Below are 27,939 nucleotides of genomic sequence, written 5' to 3'. Positions count from 1 at the left end.
AATTTACCAAGATTAAATTACTTTTATTGCCAATTAATGAAGTAATTAATTGCTTTGCCAATTAAGAGCAACAAGAATAAGGGGTAAACATTATCTAAATATGTATCGCGAGGTAATGGTTTGAACATGCTTAAATCTTCTAAGTAGGTTTCAATGCACATAAAGTAACTTGTGAATTTAGACTAGGACTAATAAACTCATTCCCACACAGAGAATTCACCTGCCAAACTCTTTTCTGGTTTGGATCTTAACTTCCAACAGAGCTAAGGGGTTTGGGCTCTTAAGTGATAAGGAATTTCTAGAAAGAGATTTTAACACTGAACTCCCATTGCAAGCTCTCAAAGTCCTCAAAGCCCTTGATAAAGAGACACCTTCCCTGGGTCTAGGTGTAGAGCACTAAAGCCCTGGGTAAAGGCATTAATTAGCAGCCTGTGAAGTGTGTGTGTGCTTGTCTCTCCCTTTCTTATGAATACTTATATAAAGGTTTCATGGTATGGGGGGAAACTTCAATAGACTGGATTCAGAGTGTCTTCTGTGAATATTCGTTGGGCACGTAATTAGGACGCTTTGTCCTAGAGCTATTTAGACACTTCTGTCATTGTGCTAGGGAGGAAGCCTGACTTACACATCATGCCTAGTAATGCAAAGTTATGAATAGGGGATGGCCTGGAAGTTTACATATAGACTTAGAAGAAGCTCTCTCACTGCCTGTTTTCTTATGAATGCTTCCAATTAAGGGTGCTGGCCCAAACAGAAAATGAACAGAGTGCTAAAACTCTCTTCCTTGAGTGAACAAGAAGGGTTTAAACTTCTAGGCCATTGAAAACACATGAGGAAAATAAAACTGGAGAGGAACATACCAGACTCTATACCAGAACAAAGTCTGAACCTTTATACATAAAAATATGGCTACACCTCAAAGTCTAGCAAAGAAAAGCAAACTGAATTCCTATCGGGCAGCACAGTGTAACAAACCAGTAAGATTTCAAAGACCATATGCAAAATGGCCAAATGGCCCAACAGGACAAAGCTTAGCGAAACAATGCAGATGCAAATCTGAAAAGTAGCTCCTGAACGGAAACAAGCAGAGGCCATTTTGAGAAATTCCTGTAACAGGCACAGCAGACAGGCCACCTAGAGAACAGCACCAGATGAACCATTAGACAGTGATGACTGCAATGCAAGTTATAATTCGAGGGACAGCAAGGGTGCCAAGTTAGTACACTGACACTAACATTTAGCAAATACAATGCACAAGTTTTTAAAAGATCCCCAAGATAAAAATATTTCCAGTTTTGATAGCAATGACACTTTTTAGAAGTCTTCAAAATACCTACTGATTTTCCAGAACACAGTCAGTTAAATTCAAAGATTCAAGAGGTTATGCTGAATACTGTGATGCACTGATGTTTCAGTTATTTAGATAGGGTTTCGAGGAAGTTCAGAAAGCTATAATAAGCAAGGCAAATGTGTACAATGCCAAAAGATTTAGCTTTCGCTGCATCTGTTCAGCTTTGACAGATGTAGCAGTGAAAAAAAAACTGGAAAAACAAAAGGGGGGGTCCATTGAAAACTACTAAAATACTTTTACTTTCTTGGGTTTTCAATTAATTGCATAAGGTGATAGATGAGACCAGGGCTAAATCAAGGTTTTCATTCAGTGTATAGCTGAAGCCCAAGGAGAAATTTCAAAATATGTCAGAAATGATGGAGAAAGCACTATTGCACCTTAACACAAATCATCACTGTGGTTTCATCTGAAAAACTGGATTTGTGCTGGTCTTGCCCTCCCAGAAACAATTAAGCAGAACATGGGTGAGAGGGACCACTGATGAAAGTGACCATGGAAGAATTCCAAATAAAGGGAGATGGAAAGAAAAGGTTAAGAATGCTTATTCTGGGAGGAAAACAAATACAAAGAATAATGAATGTTGCTAAGATGAAGACTGGGAACTTTTTTCCCCCTCTCACTAGAAGAACAAGAACACCCAGGGGCATTATGAGAAATCTGAAAGTAAGAAAACCAGTGAAAGAATACATTTTTTTCACATCTAGGCAATTATCACTGCAAGAAATCGCTGAGGCTAACAGCTAACTGAAGACTGAAATAGCTGTAAAAATATCAGGAATATTTGGAGTTATCACAATACATTTAGAAAGGCACCTGGCACACATGAGATTTGAGAAAAGACTTGGGAAGCATCTCACTTCTACCTACTGTGGGATTTCATGCCTGTTATTCTGAAGCCTCTGCACTGGCCTCTGTCAGACAATATTGAATTTAGGTATGACTGAACATGGCTATTCCTGTTATTTGCATACTACACATGAATGACCCACAGCATCTGAAACAGTAGTAACACTTGTCCTAAATGAAATGCAGCTACTACTAAAACTTAATATAAACATCACATACTGTTCTATTATAGATGCTCTACTTACATCCAGGTGAGCAACAAAGTTAATTTCAAAAAGTTGGCTAAAGCAAGTGATATGACTGACTCTTCCCTTGTTTAGATTCAAGGGAGTGTGCCCCTAGATGCTTTTTAGCAGTCTCAAATTCCGTCAGAGACAGCAAAACATGTCTGTGAACTGATATAGAATCATAGAACAGTTAGGATTGGAAAGGACCTCAAGATCATCTACTTCCAACCCCCCTGCCATGGGTAGGGATACCTCACACTAAAACCATGCCACCCAAGGCTTCATCCAACCTGGTCTTGAACACTGCCAGGGATGGAGCATTCACTACCTCCCTGGGCAACCCATTCCAGTACCTCACCACCCTAACAGTAAAGAATTTCTTCCTTATACCCAGTATAAACCTCTGCTGTTTAAGTTTCAACCCATTACCCCTTGTCCTATCACTACAGTCCCTAATGAATAGTCCCTCCCCAACATCCCTGTAGGCCTCCTTCAGATACTGGAAGGCTGCTATGAGGTCTCCATGCAGCCTTCTCCAGGCTGAACAGCCCCAACTTTCTCAGCCTGTCTTCATATGGGAGGTGCTCCAGTCCCCTGATCATCCTCGTGGCCCTCCTCTGGACTTGTTCCAACAGTTCCATGTCCTTTTTATGTTGAGGACATCAGAACTGGACACAGTACTCCAGTTGAGGTCTCATGAGAACAGAATAGAGGGGCAGGATCATCTCCTTCGACCTGCTGGTCACGCTCCTCTTGACGCAGCTAATAAATGGAAAAATCTCAGATCCATCCATTGCAACTTGCTTACAGAACTAGGGATTATGTGACTCTTTCATGTTGCAATATCCACCACGTTCAAAGATAAAATGCTGATTTTAGATAGTATTGTCTTGCACTCCTCTTGTAAGAGAATAAGATTGAGCAGATTTTGGCCTAAGAAACACTACGGAGTACGCTTTCTATAAAGTCATGGTATTTTCAAATTGTGATCATGCATCAGTGGTCTTTTCCCTTATGCCTTGAGCAGTTAACGGTGTTTCTCATTATAGTTTTAATGTCCAAACATCTCCACTGGTGAACACACACAAGGCACAGTAGTTCTTATGAAAATAATTCTGGGAATTTACAGCTCTTGAATTGGATTAAGGGCAAATGCCAGCTGTTCCTGCTGTGTTAATTCAGAGCTCTGCATTGAAATACCTGCTTCTTCCCACTGGAAAGCTGTTGGGTAATGCCATTTTCAACGGAGGCCAGGAAATGGAGTTACAATGCTCTCTAAACGCATCTTCACTCAGCAAATACAGCAAATTCATTTAGCTAACACTGGTATAAAGTGTTCAAGTAGCACTAGACAGATACTATAAAAACATTACAGGAATTGCAGACACTGAACTTTTTATTTTCTTACATAAATTGTATTTATTATTTTCAACCTTGTCATCCTCATCAAAAGCAAGCACCCCTAATACAACTCTACCATTAATCCGTGGAAATATCCTGTAGCAAATCAATTAAGATACAGAGCACAAGGATCTATTACTTTCACTTGCTTAAACAAATGAAGCTGAGACAAGTATTATTTAATCTTGCAAACTAAATCTCTGCTGAATAGCCAAATAAACACAGGTTGCCTAACGTAACCTTGTACTGTGATTTAATTTAAATGCAGGAGAAAAACCCAAATGAGGCTTCTACCTATGATTTCTTCTGGTAAAGGTAAGGGAACATAGTCTTAATCACTTCCTTTCCACAGCAGATGAACCAGCATCACAATTATGTCTGAGAAAAAGCTAGATGAGGTGCGGAACTAGACCAGAATTCTTGTTATGTCCTGTGAAGGTTGATAGAAGACCCCGAATCACCATGTTTGCTCAAGCCCCTCTGTGTCTTGCCTCTCAGGTGTGCTGGCCACCCCTGCTCGGGCAGGACTCCCACTGCAGCCAGGAAGGCAGTGAGGACTGGCACTGCGGAATTTCCAGTCCTAAAGAAGCTCCACGTTAATTCACTCAGCTCTCAGTGCCAGACGGCAGGTAATGAGCCAGGACAGCTATGGCATTTTCATGCTTTTAAATGCCCAAGTAGAGATTATAAATAACTGCAGGATTTAATCATTTTTGTTTGAGTTATTTCAGCTTACTGTTCAATTTTTATGCCCCCTTTAAAGATAAATAATGTATTTTCATTTAGCAGGTGACCAGCATTAAGCTTTTTAAAAGAGAAACCCTTAAAAAACGATGTCCAATTCTGATTAAGTTGACTATCAGAATTCAAAGTATGTCTTGACTGCTTCCCATGAAAACAACTGATCCTTTTCATGGGTTAATGCCATTGTAACTTCCTCTACACACTGAACAGATTACCATGGACACAAATTCAGACTCCTTCCATTCACACAAGGTCCCTAGAAATTTACATAAGTCTGTGGAGAAAACAGGCAGCCAAGCTTTCACTGGCATGAATATTGTGATAAAACTTTCAAACAATACATATTTTTGTCTCCTAAAATACAGTTTACAGTAAAAACCTGCAAATTAGTTAAATAGTAAGAAAAAAAATGTTTTAGGCAACTCTTTAAAAACAGTCTTCTAAAATAATCAGTATTCACCTACCTTAGCCTAATTTGTTGCAAAATCAAAATAGTCTGGAAGTATCCTACGTACAATAAAAATGCTACTCTGCTATGCCATAATAGTGACCTTTTTTATGTCAAGAAAACACTCTGCAATTCACAGCAGTGCATCTGTCACACATAAAACAAAACAAAGATAGTATCTTCACTTGACCAACAAGGAACCCTCAGCTCAGTTTGGCTTTGCTCACCTTGTTACAAATGACAGGCATTTTTGCCATAACCGGGCTCTTGTGAACATAAGGAGGGCACTTTTACTGCCCTGACATCCATTCTGGTAAAGTTTGTTTAAAAAAATTCACTGAAATCAGTTGTGGTCCATAAGACATCACTGTAATTTTGCATGCAAAGACTTGGAATGAGGAGAGTCCAGGACAGGGTCTTCCAGGTATTGGATTTATTGCAAATATATTTGTTCATCATTATTAAATATTAATTTCTAAAAAGAGCTTGTGAGATTCCAGTCTTCCAAATTCAAATGCTGCTACTGGATACGGTACACCTAAATGACATGAACTCTTTTAAAACTTTTTTCTTGAAAAGCAGCAATATACCTCCTGTTACAAAATGTCTCTTGAGGAGAAAATGAGATGTTTCTGAGGAATCTGGATCAGTTCTGTTACATGAACCTGTTGGGAAACAGTATGGTACGGCATGAAGGTCAGTGTCTTAGTTGAACAGCGTCTTACTTCAAAGGCAATGAGGAACACACAGCCTGTCCCAGATGCTCCAGCTTCTGGTTGTGAGCTTACTGCCATCTAATCTTTAGTCTTCCACTCCTTTCAGCTCACTTAGGGTAACCGATATTGTGTCTTCCTTCCAAAAAACCCTCCCTCTACTGGCTTCCTTCTCAGCAGCTTCTGCTCCTGCAAAACCCTCCCTGTGATTCTGTTGTGTACATGCTGAAGGAATTTCCAGGGTTTTATCTATTTATTTAACAGAATTACACTGAGGTTTTAAGTTGATCAACATATCCACAGTAAAGCCCTTTCCATCTTACAAAACTAATGGTTTTCAAAGAAAGGAATTCTATTTTTACAGCCCATAAAGATAACTGCAAATTGAACAGATTTCTCTTTTACATCTAAGGATGGAAATTTTACAGAGTTCACAGTTAACTGCTAGTTTCTCTGACAAGCTGCAAATTACTTAAGTCAGACTACCATATAACAATGTTAATTACAAAGCTCCTTCTTGTCTCCCTTACACACGCAAGCCTCTCCAAGAAAACTAACTCTATTAAAGGACCAGGAAGTTTTGCCACTGATTCTGCTGAGATCATTAAGCTCAAGTGGGATCTAATAGTACAAAAACCCCTCATAACATTATCTAAAATGTTCTCAATTCAAATAGCTTGGAACACAATTTACACAAATGAACCAAAGAAACTTTTCTCTTACCTGTTCTCCTCTAAAGCTAAATTCCCTATATGCTTTAGACTATCTGCTCATCCCAATACAGGGCTTAACCATTATTTCTAAACAATTAAAAACATTTCATAGTTAATTAAAATAATTTGTAGGAGGCATTGTATATTCTGAGTAAATTATTCAAGCATTCACTGTGTGTGAGAGAGAGAATTCTAGTAAGTAAAATCCTTACACTGACATCAATAATCATGCATGTATATATATATATGTAGTGACCTCTGTCTGGGACTGTAAAGCTAATCTTGAGGCTGTACCTTAAATTCAGCTCTTAAAATTAATCTGAGAAGTACCAGAGAATCCTGACATCCATCTGAAAAAGACACGAATCCTGAATTCCTAAGAGATCTTTGTCCAAGGGCACACACAGAATAGAGGACAGCTGGGAGAAGAAACTGGAAAAATCTTTCTTTCTTCAGTCCATAAACACCTACTATCAACAAAATTATACATCTTTCATATATCCACATAGCTTTCTGAAATTTAGCATTCAATACTTCATAGAATATTCTCTGGTGCTTCTTACCATTATCTTGTTACTTCAGTTTTACCATCAGCTTCAAGGAACTTTCACGATAATCAGTCTCCCCATAAAAAGGAAATAGCTTTGCTATGTGAAAGCAATATATAAATTATAAACTTTCATTTATGGGAAATGTAAATTTTCTGAGCTACAAGTGTTTAGCTTTGAAGTTATATATAATGTATGATGAGGAGTACCGTATCTTCCCAAACCATCGGTTTCTGCACGAGTGTACCAAAGCAAAATAAGAAAAGAAAGTAAGAAACCAAACTTCTTCCATTCTAAGAGAATGACATATGGAAGTAAGCAGGAAGTAAGTGCCCTTTTTGGAGTAAGGCACACCTCTTGTTGGTGTGCTGGCTATGATCTGTGAGAATGGTGCCTTCTGAAAATTCTCATGAGGCATGTATTATAGGTAATTGAATTCAACAAGAAATAGATAACTGTACCGAAGTCTACATTAGAGAAGTTCTAATCTTCATCCCAAAGGGGAAAGACTTTCGGTCCCTGAAGTGTTAGAACATATGGATCAGCATTACCTCTCCCTTCTCTTGTATTACAAGGCGCAATAGTGGAAAGGACTACCAAGAGCTGCAAGCAGAACATTGATTTTATTTTCTAGAGTGAATGCAACCCACTCAAGCACATATTTCTTCATGACTAGAGCCTTGGGTGGATTCTTAAAATAGCACTCATTATAGAAATTGCATCAGAAAGAACTTACAGTTGTTTACTCCAACTAAAATAATTGTGAAATTTAGCGGAAACCTATTTCCAATGACTATCTCCCTGAAAAAGAACTTATGCTTACATGACACACCAGCCTGTCCTCTTTGCACACTAAAACTCTTCTTGGCCATAGTTCCTACAAATCCAAGGTTCGCTCACAAAACTGGTTATTGCCAAAAGTCTATGCATTCTGGTGAAAACATCAAAGTCCATGTTTGATCTCTAACACAAAACTATATTCTGCCCATAGAAGCAGCACTGTGCCATACTCAGGAGCAGTGAGTTTTACTGTCAAATCTTGCTTTTGCATATTGTGCAAGGAGGTAGTGTTAAGTCTGGAATCATTCATTACAAATGAAATGTACCACTCCAACGAAATTACCTTTCAGCCTAAGGATATACATTTTTCTCTTGAAAACAGTAAAGCTCCTGGGTTTTTTTTTTTAGGTTACAATAGTCATTACAGCCTGAATATCACTGTCAGCACTCACTTATTAACAGCTATTACTATGATTTACTTGTAATATTGTCAGACTATCCTCAGAACTCTAGCTGCATAGGCACTGCATGTTGTATAAACAGAATTTAAATGATAATCTCAGATATGGATGCCTGCCACAGGCAGCAAGTGACAAATACACAGAATTTGGTTTGCAGCACTCTCTCCTCCCCTGTGAGACAAGAACTCTCCTTGCCTCTAGAACATGATTTTCTGAAAGGAAATCTGGGTCACATCCATATATGGGGTTGAGGAACAGAAGAAGGGGAAGGGGAGTGCATAAGGTCCCCTACAAGAAATAGAGGAATGGTTGTGGGTCACCCACAGAGAAAGACTAAGGCAGTGAGGAAATGCAGGCAAGGGGACAGGGAGGTGGTGTCTCTTACTACCCATACCCATTGCTGCTCTTCTCATTGCATCACTTCTCCTTGCCAGTGTCAACAAGTGTCTTTCTATAATTCCTTTCTTATGTATCAGATAGAAGTATTATATACCCACATATCTTTTGAGATCACTGTGGTGATGATGCTATGAAAGGTATATAAACAATTCCTTTTAAAAGCAAATAGATAAAGATTCCTCATCTCTTGCTCTGAACAGTTTTCTTCTCTGTTGTGACGAATTAACATGTCATAAACTGTGAAAAAAAATGTGCAAAAAGGTTGTGTAAAAAGCTCCACCCAACTGCATTTTTTTCTTTTTCATAAGAAATTGGTAGCATTACTCTTCATTTTTCACCTTGTGTGGAGGAGAGTAATTAAAAATGCCTGAAATTGAAAGCTTCGGATTCAGTCACTTCATTTCATTTCTCTCTGGGTCTGGTGAAGCAATGCCTGTGAAAGTCACAGCAGGAATAATTTAACTTGTTTCCCCAGTCTTCTAGCAGTTATAAATGGTGAGTAGTTACAGACTGCAACAGCACCACACTTAAAAAAATGAGATGAACAGAACCTGCTCAAGATTCATCTGGCACCAGGTACCAACCACACTATGTGTCTTGCTAGACATTGAGAAATTAAGATGGCAGCTGATGGAAAACAGCTGCCAACAGCCAACAGCCCTCTACTCATGCTCACATTCCAGCCTCCACAGAAGAATGACATAAAAAGAACAATATAGGATGATATGGTTATTGTTATATCATAATCATCACCAAACATGACATACAGACCCAAACTGTCCTGACTGCTACACACGGGGAAAACCTAACTTTTTAGGATGTCCTACAACACTTCTGGCTATGCAGAGCATATGAACATTAAATTACAGAAATTAGATAAAATAACATCAAAGGTACGCCCATGCCTTATAACTGTTCCTTTTGTGAGTTGTCAAAAGCTTTGTTTTATACAGCAAACACCTATCAGATTTTGCCACATTTCTCTGTGCTTTCAGGCTGGGACCATGAGGTAGCAGGCCTTGTCACAGTCCACAATTTATGGTATTACTGGGTCACACAGGGTAAGAATTTCCATTTAGGATTATGATGAGAAAAGTTCCACCATATGATAAATGTTCAGGATCAGCTGTTTTGACCCAAGCTGTCAGGTGTAAATATACACGCAGTCTCACCTAAGTGAAGCCATACACCATCAGGAAGGCTCTGCTTATGATTAAAGGGCTATCTTGCCATCAGAAGCAGCATACCACAGCTCCTCACATGCCAGTGCTGTCAACAATGTCCTGTCTGTGCACTCTACTATTTACACAGTGCTTGTGTTCTTAAACTGGCTTCAGGTTATTGTCTCAGATCCGCAGACAGCTAACGACACACTTAAGTTAGCACTGCCTGCAAGGTTCGGTTCCTAGATCTCATGACTTTTGGTTTCCTCCAGATTCACCAGAATACATTGGGTCTCCTCTCCTCTCCTGTAAGCCTTGCCTGGGGCTGACATGGTAAGCAAGGGGCTGCACCAGGGGCTCCAGGTAACTGCAAATCAACCTGCCTGCACACACATTTTAGGTACATGGAGACTCCAAAGGCTACATGCACAACTTTCCCAGAGCAGAACCCTGCCCTATAGAGCAAGATATGGAGCTAATCTTTTGTCATGGTTTAAGCCTAGCCAGCAACCCAGAACCACACCGCCATTCGCTTACTCTCCCACCCCTTCCTCCCCTCACTCCGGGAGGGATGGGGCGGAGAATTGAAAGAATGTAACTCCCATGGGTTGAGATAAGAACAGTCCAGTAACTAAGGTAGAACACAAACCACTGCTGCTACCACCAATAATAATGATAAGGGAAATAACAAGGGAAGAGAATACAACTGCTCACCACCCGCCAACCGATACCCAGCCCTACCCGAGCAATGATCTAGCCCTTCTGGGTAACTGCCCCCAGTTTATATAGTGGGCATGACATAATGTGGTATGGAATACATCTTTGGTCAGTTTGAGTCAGGTGTCCTGTCTCTACTTCCTCCCAGCTTCCCCTCTCCCTGGCAGAGCATAAGACTCAGAAAGTCCTTGGCCAGGCTAAACATACTGAGCAACAACTAAAAACATTGGTGTTATCAGCACTGTTCCCAGGTTGAAAGTCAAAAACACAGCACTGCACCAGCTACTAAGGAGAAAAATGACTGCTACTGCTGAACCCAGGACACCTTTTATCGCTTGAAAGAACTTTAGAAACATGAACATGTTCTTGTTCACAAAAAACACCTTTTAGTAAAGTATTACTACCTCTGCCTTACAGATGAGGAGCTGACCAGACCTTTCAACACCTCTTTGAATACCTCTCACTCACAGGAATAGCTAGAAAAGATATGGCAAATTGGTGCTTCACCATCTGAACTGCTTTTTTTTTATACTGACTAATGTATGATTTTTTTTCTAAGAGCTCCTCCCATCTTCTCTGTCCTATCAGCCAGTCTTTTTGTATTTTATTTCTAAATTCCCTTGGGGGTCATATACCTGCTCTGTGTTCACACAGTACCTTATGGAATGAAACCCCTGCACTTAGATGTCATCAACATATAAATATTAAATGATAGAAATGTCCTGATTATACAACAGCTGCACAAGTCAGGTTAACATCAGATTCCATTTTTATTTAAATATCCAACAACTGTGAAAGCCCATTTAGAAGATTAATTTGTCCATCAAATTAAGTAAAATGTGTAATTTAAATGGCTATATTTCCCATAACCAGTTACATATTTTTTAAATGTTTGAATGAATTATTAAGTATATTGATATCGCATCAGTAGGCATAGTACCAACACTTCCTCCTTATTTTACTTGTATGTAACTTTATTTTGTTATTATGACATAAAACCATTACAATAATATTTGCTCCTTCAAGAAGCAACTTAAAGAGTATTTCTGCACTACACCAGCATAAAAATATGCACGCATCCTTAAAAATGATTTTCTTAAAATGCCCTTGTTTTCTTTCTTCTACCCATGAATAACTGGAAGTTATTTGAGGCAGTATAGAAAGTTTATAGGGAAAGACTACACTGTTTTATACCAAAGAAGATCTCAAGTTTTAATCATTTCATGAAAAATTAAACAAGTTCGGAAAAAACTTTAACAGTTTGGTGGATGTCACGCTCTCAGAAAGCACCACAGCAAAATCAAGCTTCTAGGCAGTAGTTTCTTTACAAGATATTCCTACCCCTGAACAAGCAGCAACAGGCTTTCAGACACATTTTTTAAATGTCAGCATTTTTTAAACAAATGTTAATAACGTATCTGTGTTGGAAGATGGACAGATCAGAATATTTTCACTAGGGTCATTTCTAGCACAGTATTAGAATGTAGCTTTGTAATTGCATAGAAAAAAAAAGTGAAGAGAGCATGAAAGTAAAATTCTTCAATGAAGTCTTATCCTCAGACCATAAGCATATGGAACTGCAGACTTCCCAAGACTTTCACAGTCATTTATGCAACACAGAAATACTGAAAGGGCTTCAAATCAAGTTTTGGAAGCAAGAACAGCAAATCTTCCTCTGGCCCTCTGCCACGCCAGTGTACTTAGTAGTTTGTTGCTGTTCTTTCACTGGATCTCTCCACTCTAAGTCATTTATTTCCTGCTCCTCAGTGATCAAAGCTTTTCCATCTTAACCAGAACATTTTAATTGCCAATTTCAAAGGTTTTTAGGAAGTTGCTTTGTAGATTCAAAATCATCAGCAACACCCTTAGTGTTCATCTACTGAGTTGTACCTTGTAAGTATTATTCAAACATTAATTAACTATAGGTTTGACTAAGCCTTTAAGGTTTGGCTGTACTGGGAGCAGTGTAACATGTTTCATATCAGCTGAAAGCCTTGGGAGATACTGGGCTTTAGGGAGGCTTAGTGACTCACTGGGGAAATGAATCTGTTGTCTCTATGCCATCTAAAGCAGCTGATTTGCTACAGGAAGAAGCACATGCTGTATTTTCTTCCAGGACACTGCAGCTGCTGCTCACTCAGCTGTCATACCTGCCTGCGGCAGAAAACCTCCTGCTGTTCCAACAGGGGTGGTGCAAATGCGCACATTTCCTACACAGACTAACGATACAGCTACAGGGTTTTCTCTTCTTGGAGATACAATACATTTGTGGGCTTAACTGCTTCAGTTTCTGCAGCATAAAAAAAATAGGAACTGGTCCAAGACTGAAAGATGCAAAGACTTCATCGATCGAGGCTAAGTAGGTGGCTATTCAGAGATTCCCAAAAGACCTAGATAAGCATCAGACTGACCCATCTAGGAGATACATTAGCATGCTTCAGCAGGTTTCAAAACTACAGGAGGCAACAGAAATCATGGTGTTTTTTACATCAGATAGCGGCTAGATAAAAGACAGCAATAATCAAACTGACAGGGACTGGAACCCCATGTTTCATTCCTTTCACCGAGAGAAATAATGCAGCATGGTCTAACTGCTGACCCATGGCTTTAATCCAGCCTGTCTCTTATCTCCCATTGCAAACAGAGTGGCCCTTCCAGCAACACAGTCTGCCTTTGCAGCCAAATGCCTTCATCCACGTTTGCATCCATTACAGCAGGAAGATGCACTATTGCAGCCACAGAAAGACAGTGATGTGTGGCAAAGTGACAAGGAGAGATGGGGAGATGCTACAGCACAAGCAGGAGACCAGGGATTTGCTGCCTAGACACAGCAGCAGCTGCTGCTCCTGGGCAGGTGGTGGTGGGGGCACAATAAAGAGGGTAAAAATCTAGCCTGACACCTTGAAATGCTGTGCTGGAGCACCTTATCTAGCCCATTAGACTGGACAGTTAGGTTTTCTCTTCCAAACTTTTCTACTGTTTCCATCTTCATCCTGCGTATAGATTGCCACTGTTGTCCATCTTCAACTGCTGTGCTCTGTCATCCTGTGGACAATGCTGCTCTTAACATCTGTGGTTCAAATACTCTTACATGGGACAGATTTAGGATTGCCATCTCCTATTCTCTGGCAAATGTTGTACTATAAGATGATTATGAGAAGTCTCTGGTATCATAATCTTACAGCTGTTTTAGAAGTAATAATATCAACAGTTCTGAATTCCAAGATTTTTTTTTGTCAGGTCTAGCCATCTGCGCAAAATATTTTGCCATAGTTATTCCCAATATGAGTTCCTAGTTTGTTACTTGTTTATGCTTGCTTTCTATCTACGCTGATCTTAACGCACTGAACATGCTGGCTGCTATGACTCCCAGTTTAGGCACCTATAACTCTCATGCTCTGTACATGACAAGGATACCTGACCTGGTGTGCTGACTTCTACTTCAAGGTGGCTAAACCTCTTCTTTGATTTAACCATGAAGCTACTCTGAGTGGGTCAAATTTCCTGTTGCTTTCAAATGAACAGCAGATTTCAGGAGAATAGGGTTTCATACATTTAGAAAAACTCTTGTATATCCAAGGAATTCTTTAACTAATGAACAAAACCCCCTCAATGACTGCAATTATTCCATTAAAACCCGGATTACAGTTTTATTCAAGTGTACTGCTTACAATTGTGATAGAATGTGTAGGTCATATTAGAAAAAGCTGATTAATTCACACTACCTTATTCACCAAAAACAGGAGTATTATTTTCTGTTTGCTCCATATACATTTTTTTTTCTATTTCACTAAACTACATGTAACCTGAAGCTATACATTATGCACCACTGTATTAGCTTCACCTAATTAGGTGATCCTGTCTTCTCCCATTCAGCAGGGCAATAAGGGTAGTTTTAATCTGCTCTAAATTAAGCTTGCAATTTGTTTTAAGATAATGAATCTTTTCCTACTGTAAAAAAAATAATTGCAAGAGCTAATCAAATAATTTAGGTGTGAGCATATTCCTAATGAACAGTATACCTATTCCTGTTGTCACCTTTCCCTCTCTGAATCATAGAATCATTGAATCACAGAATGGTTAGAGTTGGAAGGGACCCTGGGATCATCTAGTTCCATATGAGTACAGCAACTTCTGAGACAGAATTTGTGTCACAGTCTTATCACCTCACAAAAAAAAAAAAAGGTTGGAATTTCCCACAGAGATAGTGAATACTACTGCTGCACAGAAACGTATTTTCTCTGCTGATTCACACATTACAAATCCCACAGTGGGTATCACCAACCAGAAAAGAGCAAAAATTACTCAGATTAAAGGATAGCATCCCATAATCTTTTTGTATGGATGGTTTTCCACTAATGAATTAAAAGAATAATTTCTAGTCTAAGTATCCCCAAATAAATTCTTTTGAAAGTAACTGACTTGACCTCTGATCAAATACATATTGTATTGATTTACATGTTCAGTTTCTTTTTACATGTACCCATACAGCTAATGCAGTAAGCAAAATATGAATCTCTTCATCGCAAATAAAGAAAGGAGAAAGTCAGTGATAATAAAAAAATACAGGCAAAAAACATGGTACTCTTCAGTTTCAGCTTAAATTTGCACATTGCCAGTTTATACCCATTTGAGTTTGTGTCAGCACTACCCTAAAACTTAAACAGCTCTTCTGGATCTCTTTCTCCTTGATGCTCATACAGCATTTATTCAGGCACAGTTCTACCAGCGTGAGCCAGAAGTAACTCTGTTGTGATCTGTGTATCTACAGTAATATACAGGCTTTTTTAACACAAATGTTAGGTGGTTTTAAAACAAAACAAAACTAAATCCAAGGTGAACCTGCAACACTGCAAGACACATGAAATGCAAAGCGACTATCCAAACATCAAAGATTACAAAGAAAGATGTAGGCACAGACCACATAGGACTCACTCCAAACTGTACAGGTGACGGGTGGATGGTCTGTGCAGTGAGGGCACCAAATAACAGGAAATGTCCCACACACCTAACAGTAGTGCTCCAGGGCACTGGCAGAAGTCTCCTTTGCCTCACAGGAAGTCCCAGCCTGCCAAAATTGTTAGTTATTATGCTTACTCACACCTATCAGAATAAGAGTTACAAAAGAAAACAACAGAAGCAACTGCCATGCACTTGGAACAAAATGAATTCTTCCAAATCACTAGAAATGGATGAAAAAAAAGTTGGTCAGTTTGGGCATGGAACTAGAAGACAAACTGCCTGGAGTAACACTAGGTCATTTTTATATAGCCAGCTGTTATACTGATCATTAGCTACTTAGTCTAAGCAAGCAGATGTTTTTCTTTTTGGGAACTTCTGCTGAAATCATGGAGTTTAGCATGTAAAGCAACTGAAGAACCAAGTCTTTTTTAAAACACTGATTTTAAAGGCTTAATTTTCCCTCAAAATACTTGCTTTAGCTTTCAAAAAAGCTTTCAGTTTCTTCAGTATAAGCTGCCCCTGCAGAACATGGTTTTTTTTTTTTAGCTTTCCAAAGCTCTGACAGCTTTGAAATATATTTGAAAAATATTTGAAAAATATTTGAAAAATATTTGGAAAGTGTATTTTGAAGAATTATGATACAAATCAGCCTAAATCTCAATGAAGTCAATAAATCCTCCCATTTACTTTAGGAAATTTGCCTGGATAGCATATAAAAAAAAATACCAAAAACCTGTCTCCATTGAAGAACATGTCATGATTTCTACCGGAATTTTAAATGAGTCAGGAATTCTTGGCCAAATTCTCTTAGGGCATTTACAGAAACATACTTCTTCACTCGCTAAGATATATTTAATTTATTTTTATATAACATCCTTTATTTATAGTATTTCAAAACCCAATTTTGTAACACAAGTTCAATACAGCAAAAGTACTCTAGATGCTTCTTATGTCACCCTTTCTGATGTTATTATTTAATCAGCTCTTCACTGCTTTTATTGTTATCCTATCTCAGCAAACAGATAAATAAGGCAGTGAAGATGGATACTTCTTCAAATGCTACCTGCTTTGTACTTAGCAGGTCTTTTGGCAACGAGGATGACAAGTCAGTCAAGGTACTAACAGATACACTGCTCCAGAAAACACCTAATGAAACCTCTCACTTGTCAGGTGAGCAGTCCTAATATCTTCATGCAGAAATGTAAATCGATGAATGATACCTACACAGTAGGACTTTTAATATTTCAACATCACACAGAAAATTTTCTAGGTAACTGCAAAGTTTAGTGAAACATAAAGGGTTGTAGGAAATAGCTACCTTGCATGTCCAACTGGATATTATAAAAATCTAGAGAAGGAAATACTGTTTATTTACCAAGTAGTCAAGCCATGTCTAGCCCATTTTTTAGCTGCTGAATCTGAAGGTGCAGTGTAAATGATATATTTGAGAGCACTGACTTAGAAGCCCAGATACAAGGTGTAATTTAGCCAAATCACTCACCTATTAGGCATTAGTAGTAGGCTCCAGAGCCTTGAAGATTAGGCTCCTTCACTGTGTTTTGGTGAACTAGGCAGCTGAGTGCTGTAACAAGCAACTGGCTTACCCAAATGGTATTCAGCTGCCCAGGATAGCTGGTGTAAAATGCTGAGCTGGAAGAAATGCATCTAATCTCTGCTCACTTTGGGGAGATTGGTCCTTCAGAAGTGCAGCTTAGAATTTCCTCTGGAGAGCAGCTAAAGTTTTGACAGGAGAGTAAAATCTGCTCTTTTAAGAGTACAACCAGAGAAAATGCAGTGGTAGTGAAGGAAGTAGATAATGAAATACCGAGTAGAAGCAAGCATAAGAACTCGTATTTCTTCTCTTGCTGTAATATCTTATCAATTCAGAGTCCTTCCTTCAAAACCCTGAAAGCAGATGCTTAAGGAACAGTAAGAAAACAGCAAAGTTATGTGATATACTTGAAAATTCCCTTGAAAATCCTCCCCGACTCTGCTTCCAGCTCTAAAAATTCCTGAAATGGATGTAGTTTCATTTGCTTAGTAACCCTCAGTACATTTCTCTTTCAAGATCTTGTCCACCATTCTCTCAAAACATTTTGCTCTCACAGCAGCCTACAGCAGAGTTTTGTCTTCCCTTATTGGAGGAAGAACTACCTCTTTATCTTCTTTTCAGATCTGTCTCTTACTGCCTTCATTTGCTGTCCCCTTGCTCTTATACTGGAAGAGTCAGTGGAGAATGCATTCCCGTCACTCATGAGTTCATAACACACACTGTTGTCTTTGTTCTTGACAAGGAGTCCTAGCTTGTTTAGTCATTCCTCCAAACAGATAACCTGTGATATTCCCTGTTGCCATTTTCTTACTTTTTTTTTTCTTTCTCAAATCTGCTGTGCCCTTTATGAGATGAGGGGAACGTAAGTTTACATGGTATTTAAGAAGTAGGTTAGCTATGATTTTAGGCAGTGGCATAATTGATGTTATTTGTTTGTCTCACTATTCCTTCCATGCCATTCCTATCATTTGACCTTTAAAAAAAACCCATATGCTTCATCCTGTCACCTTATGTAAGAATTATACAGAGTCTTTTCATTTGACAAAACCTGATGTTTGGAGACAGGTGAAGTAGGTTCAAATTCTCAGATCTGAACAGGTCATCCTTCTGGACTGTGTTGGTTAACACTGCAATCACATGAGAAGGTGGCATAGCCATCACCTTGTCCTTTGTCTTAAACAGAAGTAGCAGCAGCAGCCAGATCAAAACTCCTGATCCTGTCAGCTTCTATTCAGGGAAGCCTTACTGACTTTGGGATGAAGGAAATAATCTGAAAGAACATTTGGATCTGGATCCAAATTAAAATTAGGAGGGAAAGAAGCACTGAGTTGCACATAATAGGGTCAGGTAAAGCAAACGCATAAGTGAAATTGTACCTGCCTGAAAGCTTCTCTGAAAGCCCTGAAAGGTACTAGCTGACTCAGGGACACTTTTAATTAGAATTTTTGGTTCACACACCTACGTTCCACCAGCATCCTACTTTCAGTGCTTAGTTTTCCTTATCAGAGGTAGGACAGTATTTTTGTCATCCACGGGACTTGTATTGTGGATGTACCACAGTAATGATTTCTGAAATTAGCTAACTCAAAAAATAGCTCCTAGAGTCTTCAATTAGTAATGAAAGATACTGATTTGTAGGGTGAACATATATATTCTGGTGGATCAAAGAAAACCATCAGTGTTGGTAAAGAAGAAACTGAACAGGAGGCGGCAATATGCACTCACAGCCCAGAAAGCCAACCGCATCCTGGGCTGCATCAAAAGGAGCATGACCAGCAGGTCAAAGGAGGTGATCCTGCCCCTATACTCTGCTCTTGTGAGACCTCACTTGGAGTATTGTGCGCAGTTCTGGTGTTCTCAACATAAAAAAGATGTGGAACTGTTAGAACAAGTCCAGAGAAGGGCCACAAGGATGATCAGGGGACTGGAGCACCTCCCATATGAAGACAGGCTGGGAAAGTTGGGGCTATTCAGCCTGGAGAAGAGAAGGCTGCGTGGAGACCTCAAGCAGCCTTCCAGTATCTGAAGGGGGCCTACAGGGATGCTGGGGAGGGACTATTCATTAGGGACTGTAGTGATAGGACAAGGGGTAATGGGTTGAAACTTAAACAGGGGAAGTTTAGATTTGATATAAGGAAGAAATTCTTTACTGTTAGGGTGGTGAGGTACTGGAACAGGTTGCCCAAAGAAGTGGTAACTGCTCCAACTCTGGGAGTGTTCAAGGCCAGGTTGGACAGAGCCTTGGGTGGCATGGTTTAGTGTGAGGTGTCTCTACCCATGGCAGGGGGGGTGGAACTAGATGATCTTAAGATCCTTTCCAGCTCCAACTATTCTGTGATTCTATGATTTGTATTCCACAAGCAACCTGCACCATACCTTCTTACAAATGTATTTTGCTGCCAGTGGTTCCTCAACAACCTGCTGGAGCCAAGTTTCATTTACAGTCCAAGCCTCTTTGAAAAATTTGCTATTTTTCATTTACTGGATTTTGTGTTTTCTTAATATTGTAAGTCCTTTTCTTCCTGTTGATTTATCTTTCTAATGCAGGAGCCTTGACATGTATTCAAAAAGGTAACTTTTGTCTTTATGGGAAAAACAGCTTACTGAATAGCCAAAGGATGTCTCATACAGGAAAGCCACATAAATGGTGCATGAAGCTGTGAGAATCAAGCTGTTAAATGGGAGCAGGGGGCTCCGGAACTGCTGCAGACTTCCAGGCCCTACAGGGAATACTGAGAAGCATAGTACTTTTGAAGAGGAATTGAAATTGTCAGCGAAAGAACAGAATCTGTTCACCCTTAAATTCCTAATTAGAGAACTCATAGTGGGAAGTGACCACGTAAATGATGAGCACAGAAAATTAAGGAAAACACCTTCCTTAAAAAATTAACATCCTGATTTACAATTCAGATTACAATAATTTTAAATTATGACTTTTCTTATACATATATATTTTCTTTCCCTCCAGGAATTCAGATAGAAGATCATTTAGAGATGCAGTAATGCCAAATCCAACTTAGAAAATTCTCCTTATGCACTGTATTGTTTCAACATTGAAAACTACAGCTTTAACTATTTTAGATATATCCTACAGACCAGTGTGCTGAATAAATATTAGGATACACTGACATTAATTTTTTAAATGTCATTCATTTCTGCACAGCTTTTCATATCTGCCAGTATTTAAACCTAAAATAAATCCATACTGTATATTTACATTTTGGTATCTATCAATCTCTATGGCACAAAAATACGTAACATATAGATGGCTACAGTATAGATGACTAAAATAGACAGTTTAATGGTCCTAAAATTCTTACTTTTGTTTTAGCTCTTACACTTTAGATACAGCAGGACTAAATTTCTCCATAGAAACTATATATCATTATCCAAAGGAACATGTCATCTTACTTAAGTGTAAAATATGCTAAACCTTTAAAAATAATATACAGAAATATTACCGTGATGTAATTGCATTTGAGGTATCTGGCCTACAAAAATGTTGTCAGTATAAAGAGGTTACTGCAAAATAGAAGGACCTGAACCCATGGTACTTTAGCAGTCTAAGGGCTTGCTGGATCTAAACATGCAGATGTGAGAATGAACAGAAAGTACAACTGGATTTAGAAGGCTGAGCTACCCTTCAGGTTTTCTTTATTATTAGTTGGGGCTGTCCAGCAAAAAGCACAGCAGTGTTGCTTTTCTTCTTGGTAGTGAGCTATGTGCTGCATGCTAGCTTAGAAACACAGTCCTGGTGTCAGTTATAAAAAAACAAATTAGAATATATAGAATAAATGTTACTACTTTTCTGTGAGTAAAGTCATGGTACTCAGGATGCCAGAAACAATCTAAAAAAATATAGAAATCTCTTAAAAAATAAAAAAATTAAGTGAGATACAACTAATGAAACAATTAAATAGTTTAATTGGTTTCATTTTGAAAGGTAAAACCCTGGCTGAGGTCAGATAGTGACAGTAGTAAGGTGTAGATGAGCTAATTTTGGAGACACTTCTTACATTATTTGGGAAAATTACCCACATATTTTGCTAGTGAGAGCAGGAAAATTTTTTTAAGTCTTGCCTAAATATTTACAACACTTTGATTCAAATTTAGCCATAATTATAATTTGTTAAAGCATGCTCCTTTTTCTATTAATATTTTCTTGCCTACACAGATTCATAAATAGTCTACTTATGAAAACAGTCCAGATATTTTTTCCATAAGCACAATAAGAAAAAACCTGCAAAAACAGCAAACCCCACTGACTTTCAGGAGGTTATACAGAACACATCAGTAAGATGGGGCACAATTTCAAAGAATATCTTCAGCCTGAGATCTATGCAGGATGAAGGTTACAGACTTATACATTTTCTCACTTAATTTTAGTGACAAAAAGAACCTCTTATGACATCTCCATTTTAACTACAGAGTAGTGTCCACAAATACTCATACAGGAATTCTCATGTGCCCTTACTTGCGACTGAATAGCATTTCACTCCACAAGTAGTGTCACTGAACTTCACTGAATGGCACTCACTGAGGATAGTCAGATAATACTCTGCTCCATAAATAATTACATCGGTACTTGGCTTCAGTAATACTGTGGAGGAAGGTGCTATTCATATCTCAGCAGGGATATTAGAATCAAGCCCCTGAGCATTTCTTCAGTAACACAGGGAGCAAATTGCTGCTGTCTTGTCATTCCCAAAATTTAGTAAGGTTGATGTGACCACCTCATCTTTTCCAAACACATATGAGACCGAGATTTTCCTGCTCAATCTCTCAGAGGCAAGAGTGAACCTCCCAGCCAGGTGCATTAGAAAGGACCTCCTATAGAGCTCTATATGTGACCAGTAGAGAACTCCACAGCAGTTTTTGAAACTACAAGCAAATGAGGCTGAGATCTACACGTTGCCTAGCTTCAAACCAGTGAACATAGCCTGAAGAATGCAAAGGCAGACTGCTGTGCTCTTCAGCCACATCCCATTCACAGAGCCCTGGGTCTGGTTTCTTCCATACCAGAAATGTCCAATGATAAGAGAGAGCCTGTTTGAGCCAGTCCTCCTCTGTTACCAAGCCCTAGGAACCAGATGCTGCAATGATATCACTTATTTTACTTTTTAATGAGGAGAGAAAAAAAGAAATCAAAATTCTAATAAAATATTTACTCTTATGAATTAACACTATCATATGAGAGCAGATTTAGTTAAGGAAAGATACTCAAAGAGGAACATATTCAAATGAAATCTGATTAAATAAGTCTAACAACCTGTACAGGCTATTCATACTTGGGAACAATCATGTCGCTGAACATCCATCACACCTAGAAAGGGTGTCCCCTTCAGGTCAGGTATGAAAATAACACTGTATCATACTAAAGAGGAAAAAAAATAGCTGCACTTATACGTCATGTCTCAGTAAAAAACCTTGTTTTCCCATCCTGACAGATCTTCTAAATTCATGAATACAACATACACATGCACACCATGTATTTGAATATGACATTATGCAAAATCACCTTATTTCTAGAAAGATACTAGGTTAAATTATTAAAACCCCACAGGTTTCATTACAGAAGTTCTGTCTCTGTCTTGCATCGCTTGCAATGCATTAGGATCATCTGAACATGGCAGTTAGCCTCCCAAATTGAATCGTGTTGTATTACATTTTGATCATATCACAGTTTACTTGTTCTGTGCTCGCATGTTTTCAACTACCTCCACACACATATACAAACACCTGCTAAGTTGTTTCTTTAAACAGTCTTGGGAATACATCTGCTTTTAGGTAACAGGTTGACAGCATCAGAAAGATGCTATGGAAACTTATCAAAAGTTTCATGACAGGCCACTCTTTGTCAAACTAATATAAGAAAATTATTCTAGCATAATTACCCTGGTTTTAGAAAGAAGTTAGTTTAAACGTGACATTAAAATCCTATAAGTGCCCTTACAAAGATCACACCTTTTAATTACAGGTCAGTTACATGCAGCACATTTGTAGCTGTATCATTGCACTAAACATTCAGGCTGTTACATATATTTTTTCTCAGGACAAAATTTTAGGAAGCAGTTTCCTGTAATTGGCAGGACTTGGTAGGAAATGGTTTTGCCTGGGAGTAACCTAACACCGATTTTTGTTTATAGGAGCTTCATGGTTTCAGAAGCAGCACCACCTATTGGGTAAGAAATGTAGGTTAGTGCCTACTTTGTCACGAGAGACCTACTGTAAAACCGGGTTTGCACATAACGAACTGAAGCCAAGTTCCTCATACTTAAATAAAAGCAAACAACTAGATCGGAGCGTACAAATTCAAAACCGTAATTCAATATGATGCAAACCCCAACACTTAAGCTCCTACTATGCATTTGACAAAGTATTTAAGACAGCATCAGCTGACTTACACAGGTTATAGCAATAACAGAATAACTAAGCACTGCATGATTTTCAGGATGCACCCTGGCTGCACAGATCTTAATGAGCTGGAAATTAATTTGGTTATGTAAGTAGTCCTACTAAAATCTATATATGAACCACAGTCTGTAGGCAGGGTCCCACGTGAACGAACGACGAGCATGTCGCTTTTCGAGGCAGCAGCTACACCTGGGTTTAGAGAAATCATTGACGTTGCCGGTTCTCGGAGCGCGAGCCTTGTTTTGGGCTGAAATCCCGCGCCCATCCCCGGTTCCCTCCTAAAACAGTCCATGCGAGAGGCCGAAACGGCATTTCACATCCCGCGTCCACCAAGCAGCTCGGTGCCAGTGCTGCCTGGCAGGGTTCGCTCCCTTCCTCTCTCCCTCCCGGCACCGGGGCACTGCCACTGCCCGGCGGGGACAGACCCTTACGGAGGGCTCGGCGGGCGCGAAGGCTACCTTCTATCTCCGCGGAGCAGCCCGCCTGCGCCGGGGTGGCGTGGGCGCACCCGCGGAGCACGGCAGCGGCAGACTGAGGTGACAAGGGGTAGGAAGGACGTTCCCACTCATAGCGCTGGCAGAGGGTTTTCGCGGTGTGAAACTGCCGGTGTTCGCGTCTGCAGCGCTAAGAGGAAGGTAGCAGAGGGACAAAACCCCCCGGAGCGCGGGGAGAAAAGTTGGTGTGGAAGCCCAGGATGAATTCACGCAGGGATCACTCACCCACTCTGAGGATACAGACGAGCTGGATGCAGGCAACCAAGCGCCCTAGAATGAGCATGTCCAAATCGTCCTCTGCCTCCTCCGTCCGTCCGTCTGCCTGCCCGACCGCCTCTCAGCCTGCCGCCTGCTCCGCGGGCAGCTGCACCTCTCCACAGTGGGGAGCCGGCTCCGCGGCCGCGCCCGGCGGCCGCCCCCACGCCGCGGGCGGGCGGGATCAGCGGCGCTGGGTGCTGACGGGGCCGCGGCTCAGCGCATGGCGGGGACCGCACGGCTCCGCACCGCGTACTCCGCCGAGCGGGTGTGCGGGTCTCTGCTTGCTGTGTGTGTGCGTGCGTGTGTGCTTGTGTGTGTGCTCGCCGGGGGGGGGGGGGAGGGCGGGCGGAGATCGCACGTGTGCGCGTGTCTGCGCGCGTGTGAATGTGCGTGAGCGTGTGCGTGAGGCGGGGTGCACCCACAAGAGGCAGGGAAGGGGCAGAACCCCCCTTCCCCCGGGTGGGCAGGAAGCTGGCCGGGTGGGGAAGGAGCGGGGGGGGACATAGCCGAGGCCAAAGTGCAGCCCAGGGGCTGAGAACCTCATGGTAGCGCCAGGGTGGGGGAGAGCGGCTCAGCGTGGGGTGTCCCCCCTCCGCGGGGCACAGGCACTGTGCAACGAAGAGTTTATTCGAGCGGGGAAGGGGCTGCGGGGTTGGAGGGGTCTCGGGAGTCAGCGGGGTGAGGGGCCGGTGGGAGCGGGGCAGGCAGCCCGGAGGGGTGCCGCCGAGAGCGTAGACAGGGAGCCCCACGCAGAAGCAACCGGCTGGGGGACGGTTTCCACCCGTGATCTCAGTGCCCGGGTTTGCAGGAGCTCACTGCTGAGGGTAACCGTGAGAACAGACCGGCGGGGCTGTTCCGCGCTACCAGCCCGTAAGCAGGGGGCGTTGGCAGGCTGCTCCCCGAGCCGGGGAGCGGAGGGGATGGATGCGCTTTCCCTGGGAACCGGCGGGGGAGAGGGGGAAGGGGTTGAAGCCGCGGAATATCATTATCCGCCGTAGAACTGGGTCAGGGCGCAGGCACTGGCACCGTTTCTTGGGGAAGACAAAACAAGACCAAAGAAAAAGATAAAAAATCCCCCAAAATACCCAAACAAGAAGTGAAAAATTAAGGGAAACGAGCACCAGGTCCCGCGTGATGGCGGGCGGGCACCGAGACGGGGTACCCACGCGGCAGGGAGACACGCTTGAAGCCTTGTCCGAGCCCTCGTGCCCTGCGCGGCACCCCGAGCCAAGGGAGCGGCCACCCTGCCCCTGCCTGCGCCTGCCCTCCCCGCAGCCTTGCTGTGCCTTCCTGGTTATCCTGGGGTGAAAAGGTGGGTGGGGGCCGGAGATGTCCCTTCAAACACCCCAGGCTTTAAGAAGACACACACAATCCTCCGCTTCATCCCAGGTCCACCGAGGTGCTGCCCAGGAGCCGTGTGAACGGCTTCTGTGTGATACTGTTCCCACCCTAGTGAAAGTCTACTCAGCACGGATGTGATGTGACTTTTAATGGTGGGTAACTTAAGTGTAAAAACTTTTGGTGCTTTATATGTAGAGCTCCACTGAGCCTCTTAGTCCTCAGGCACAGGAGTGCTTATGCCAGCTTGTCCTTCAAGGAAAACAAAGAAAAAAACTCGTGTCAGTTTTTCGTTTCCATGTCTGCAGACTCCACCTGGCTGTTTGGGAGGTTGTGAGTTATCTTGACATGAAGCAAACTGGAAATTTCTGGGTGAACAAAAGTTAGAGGACAAAGTTCAAGATGCTCAAGCAGTTGATTGTGTTTGGAAAGCAGACTGTGGATGCGTCTTCTCATGCAAGGCCAGCATCTTCCAGGGTACTACAGAGTTTACATACAATAGAGGTTGGCTCATTAGGAGAAGGATTAACTTTGAATGACAGTTCTTGTTAAACGGACTTTGGTATCACAGGAAGAAACAAGTTCCATGTGCTAAAAAGACTTTAGTCAGCTGATTTTTATGTTATTGAAAGAATCTAGATGCCAGGAAACAACTGCAGTGGTTTCAAAACCCATACCCATAGAAACGTGCAAACACATCGATACACATATGCAAGATAAAATACCAGTACCCATGAATAACATATTTAAGACAAGCTCCAGCTCAAACACCATTTTGCAATTGATTTAGTTTCTCAGTAGGAATAAGAATTGCACTGTATCACATATCATATTATTATAAAATATAAGGTCAGTGCCCACAGAACTGCAGTAATGGGCGGCGGTTGGGCTATAGCTCCACTTGGCTTTCTTCTTAAGCTGGTAGGTGGACATAACTCAGTTGTGTTGGTTCTGAGGTATTACTGATCTTTAGCCCTAACGTTTCCCGCAGCTTTCCAGTTGCAGTGGAAAAACAATTGTTAAAGAAATTCTCTTGGACCAAGCAAGAATCAGGCCAGGTAGATTTATCAGATTATTCTGATTTTGATCTTGTTACTAAAATATGTAAAATGTAAGGAGTCTGTGCTGTTTCATCCCCCTATTTAGAGGTGTTGGAGGGGACAAAAATCTTCTTGATTCAGTGAACTGAATCAAGTTTTTTTCAACTGCCTAGCCAAGTGAAGTGCTACACAGTTCAGTAGAGTAACCTGAGACATCTTTAAAAAGAGTTTTCATCAACTTGAGACATTACTGAATTCAGCCAGTGCAAAATGCTAAGATGAATTCTGGCAAGTAGGCATGTAGGTGTTAGTGAGTTTGTCTTATGATCTTCAAATATTTGCTATTGTACCTTCCTGAAAGCCTATTTTATTTGTATTAAACGTGCAAATGCCATAACTTTGTATGTGGCCACACTCAGAGAGTTGTGGTCAATGGCTCAGTGTCCAAGTGGAAGCCCATGACAAGTGGTGCTCCTCAGGTGCTGGTACTGGGACCAGTGCTGTTCAGCTTGATCTAGTTCAGAATGTCCCTGCTCATTGCAAGGGAGTTGGACTAGATGACCTTTGAAGGTCCCTTATAGCCCAAACTATTCTATGATTCTGTGTGTTTGCAGAAGCTTCCAGGTTCATCCTACACCCTGGTGGGGACCAGCTTTCATGCAGTCTGGTGCCTTTTACTCTCCATGCCAGTTTTGTGACTATCTGACAAGGCTAAAGGATTGCTTCTAGCAGTTGCTAACTTGGTGCTTAAGCTACCCAGGTAGGTGCTGGAAAAGCTTTAGATAGGTCAGTGCACTCCTTTTCTTAGAGGATTTGTTTAAGAAGCAATCCCCTTTTTATACCATGGACAAGTTACCCATCATAAATGACCCCACACCAAAGGGCAAACCCAGCATTCATAGATGGCAGAACTATTTCCTAGTTTTCCACAGTAAATTACTACACAGAGAATCTGGCTCTGGCAGTCATTATGCCAACAGTTAACTTCCACTTCCACTAGGTAACACACTCTAATATTTTACAATGTGAATGATAAACATTTAGGACAATCACCACTGAATGTGTTAGACTCTCCATAATTTGTAACTTTTACGTCAAGAATTTAGTCTCCTTAAACCATAACCACAAATGTCTGCCCTAAGGAACTCAATTTGCAGTTTTACAGCTTTTAATACAGAGATAATAAGGATGAATTAGAAGGTTCATCTCTGTCCTTTCAGTGTGTTTGCATACCCAGACAGCGTAAGAATAAAATTATAATATCCTGATGTGATAGTACTTTACAGGTGCTTTGAACAAGTGTCAATGCTTTAGAAAAACACCAGGCCAAAGGGCAGTTCCTACAGTACCCTTTTGGTTCTTGGGCTGAT

The 27,939-nt window shown here is 40.9% G+C and overlaps 1 protein-coding gene across 4 annotated transcripts in view; it reads right to left on the bottom strand.

Moving 5' to 3' along the window:
• The window catches only part of PTPRZ1 (protein tyrosine phosphatase receptor type Z1), a 134,487-nt gene extending 110,147 nt beyond the window's left edge, over positions 1-24,340 (bottom strand). For 2 of the 4 annotated variants that reach the window (XM_031046271.2, XM_031046272.2), the window contains exon 1: positions 24,159-24,340. In XM_031046271.2, the coding sequence (XP_030902131.2) occupies positions 24,159-24,216 (58 nt within the window). In that variant the 5' untranslated portion in view covers positions 24,217-24,340. The remainder of the gene's footprint in view (positions 1-24,158) is intronic. The other 2 variants (XM_031046273.2, XM_031046274.2) reach the window with 1 other exon arrangement.
• Between the last annotated feature and the right edge of the window lie 3,599 nt (positions 24,341-27,939).

The sequence above is a fragment of the Melopsittacus undulatus genome, chromosome 5 (assembly GCF_012275295.1).
Source record: "Melopsittacus undulatus isolate bMelUnd1 chromosome 5, bMelUnd1.mat.Z, whole genome shotgun sequence".
Classification (NCBI taxonomy): Eukaryota; Metazoa; Chordata; class Aves; order Psittaciformes; family Psittaculidae; genus Melopsittacus; species Melopsittacus undulatus.
The sequence above is the reverse complement of the archived record's forward strand: the minus strand, read 5'-3'. Positions and strand labels throughout refer to the sequence as shown.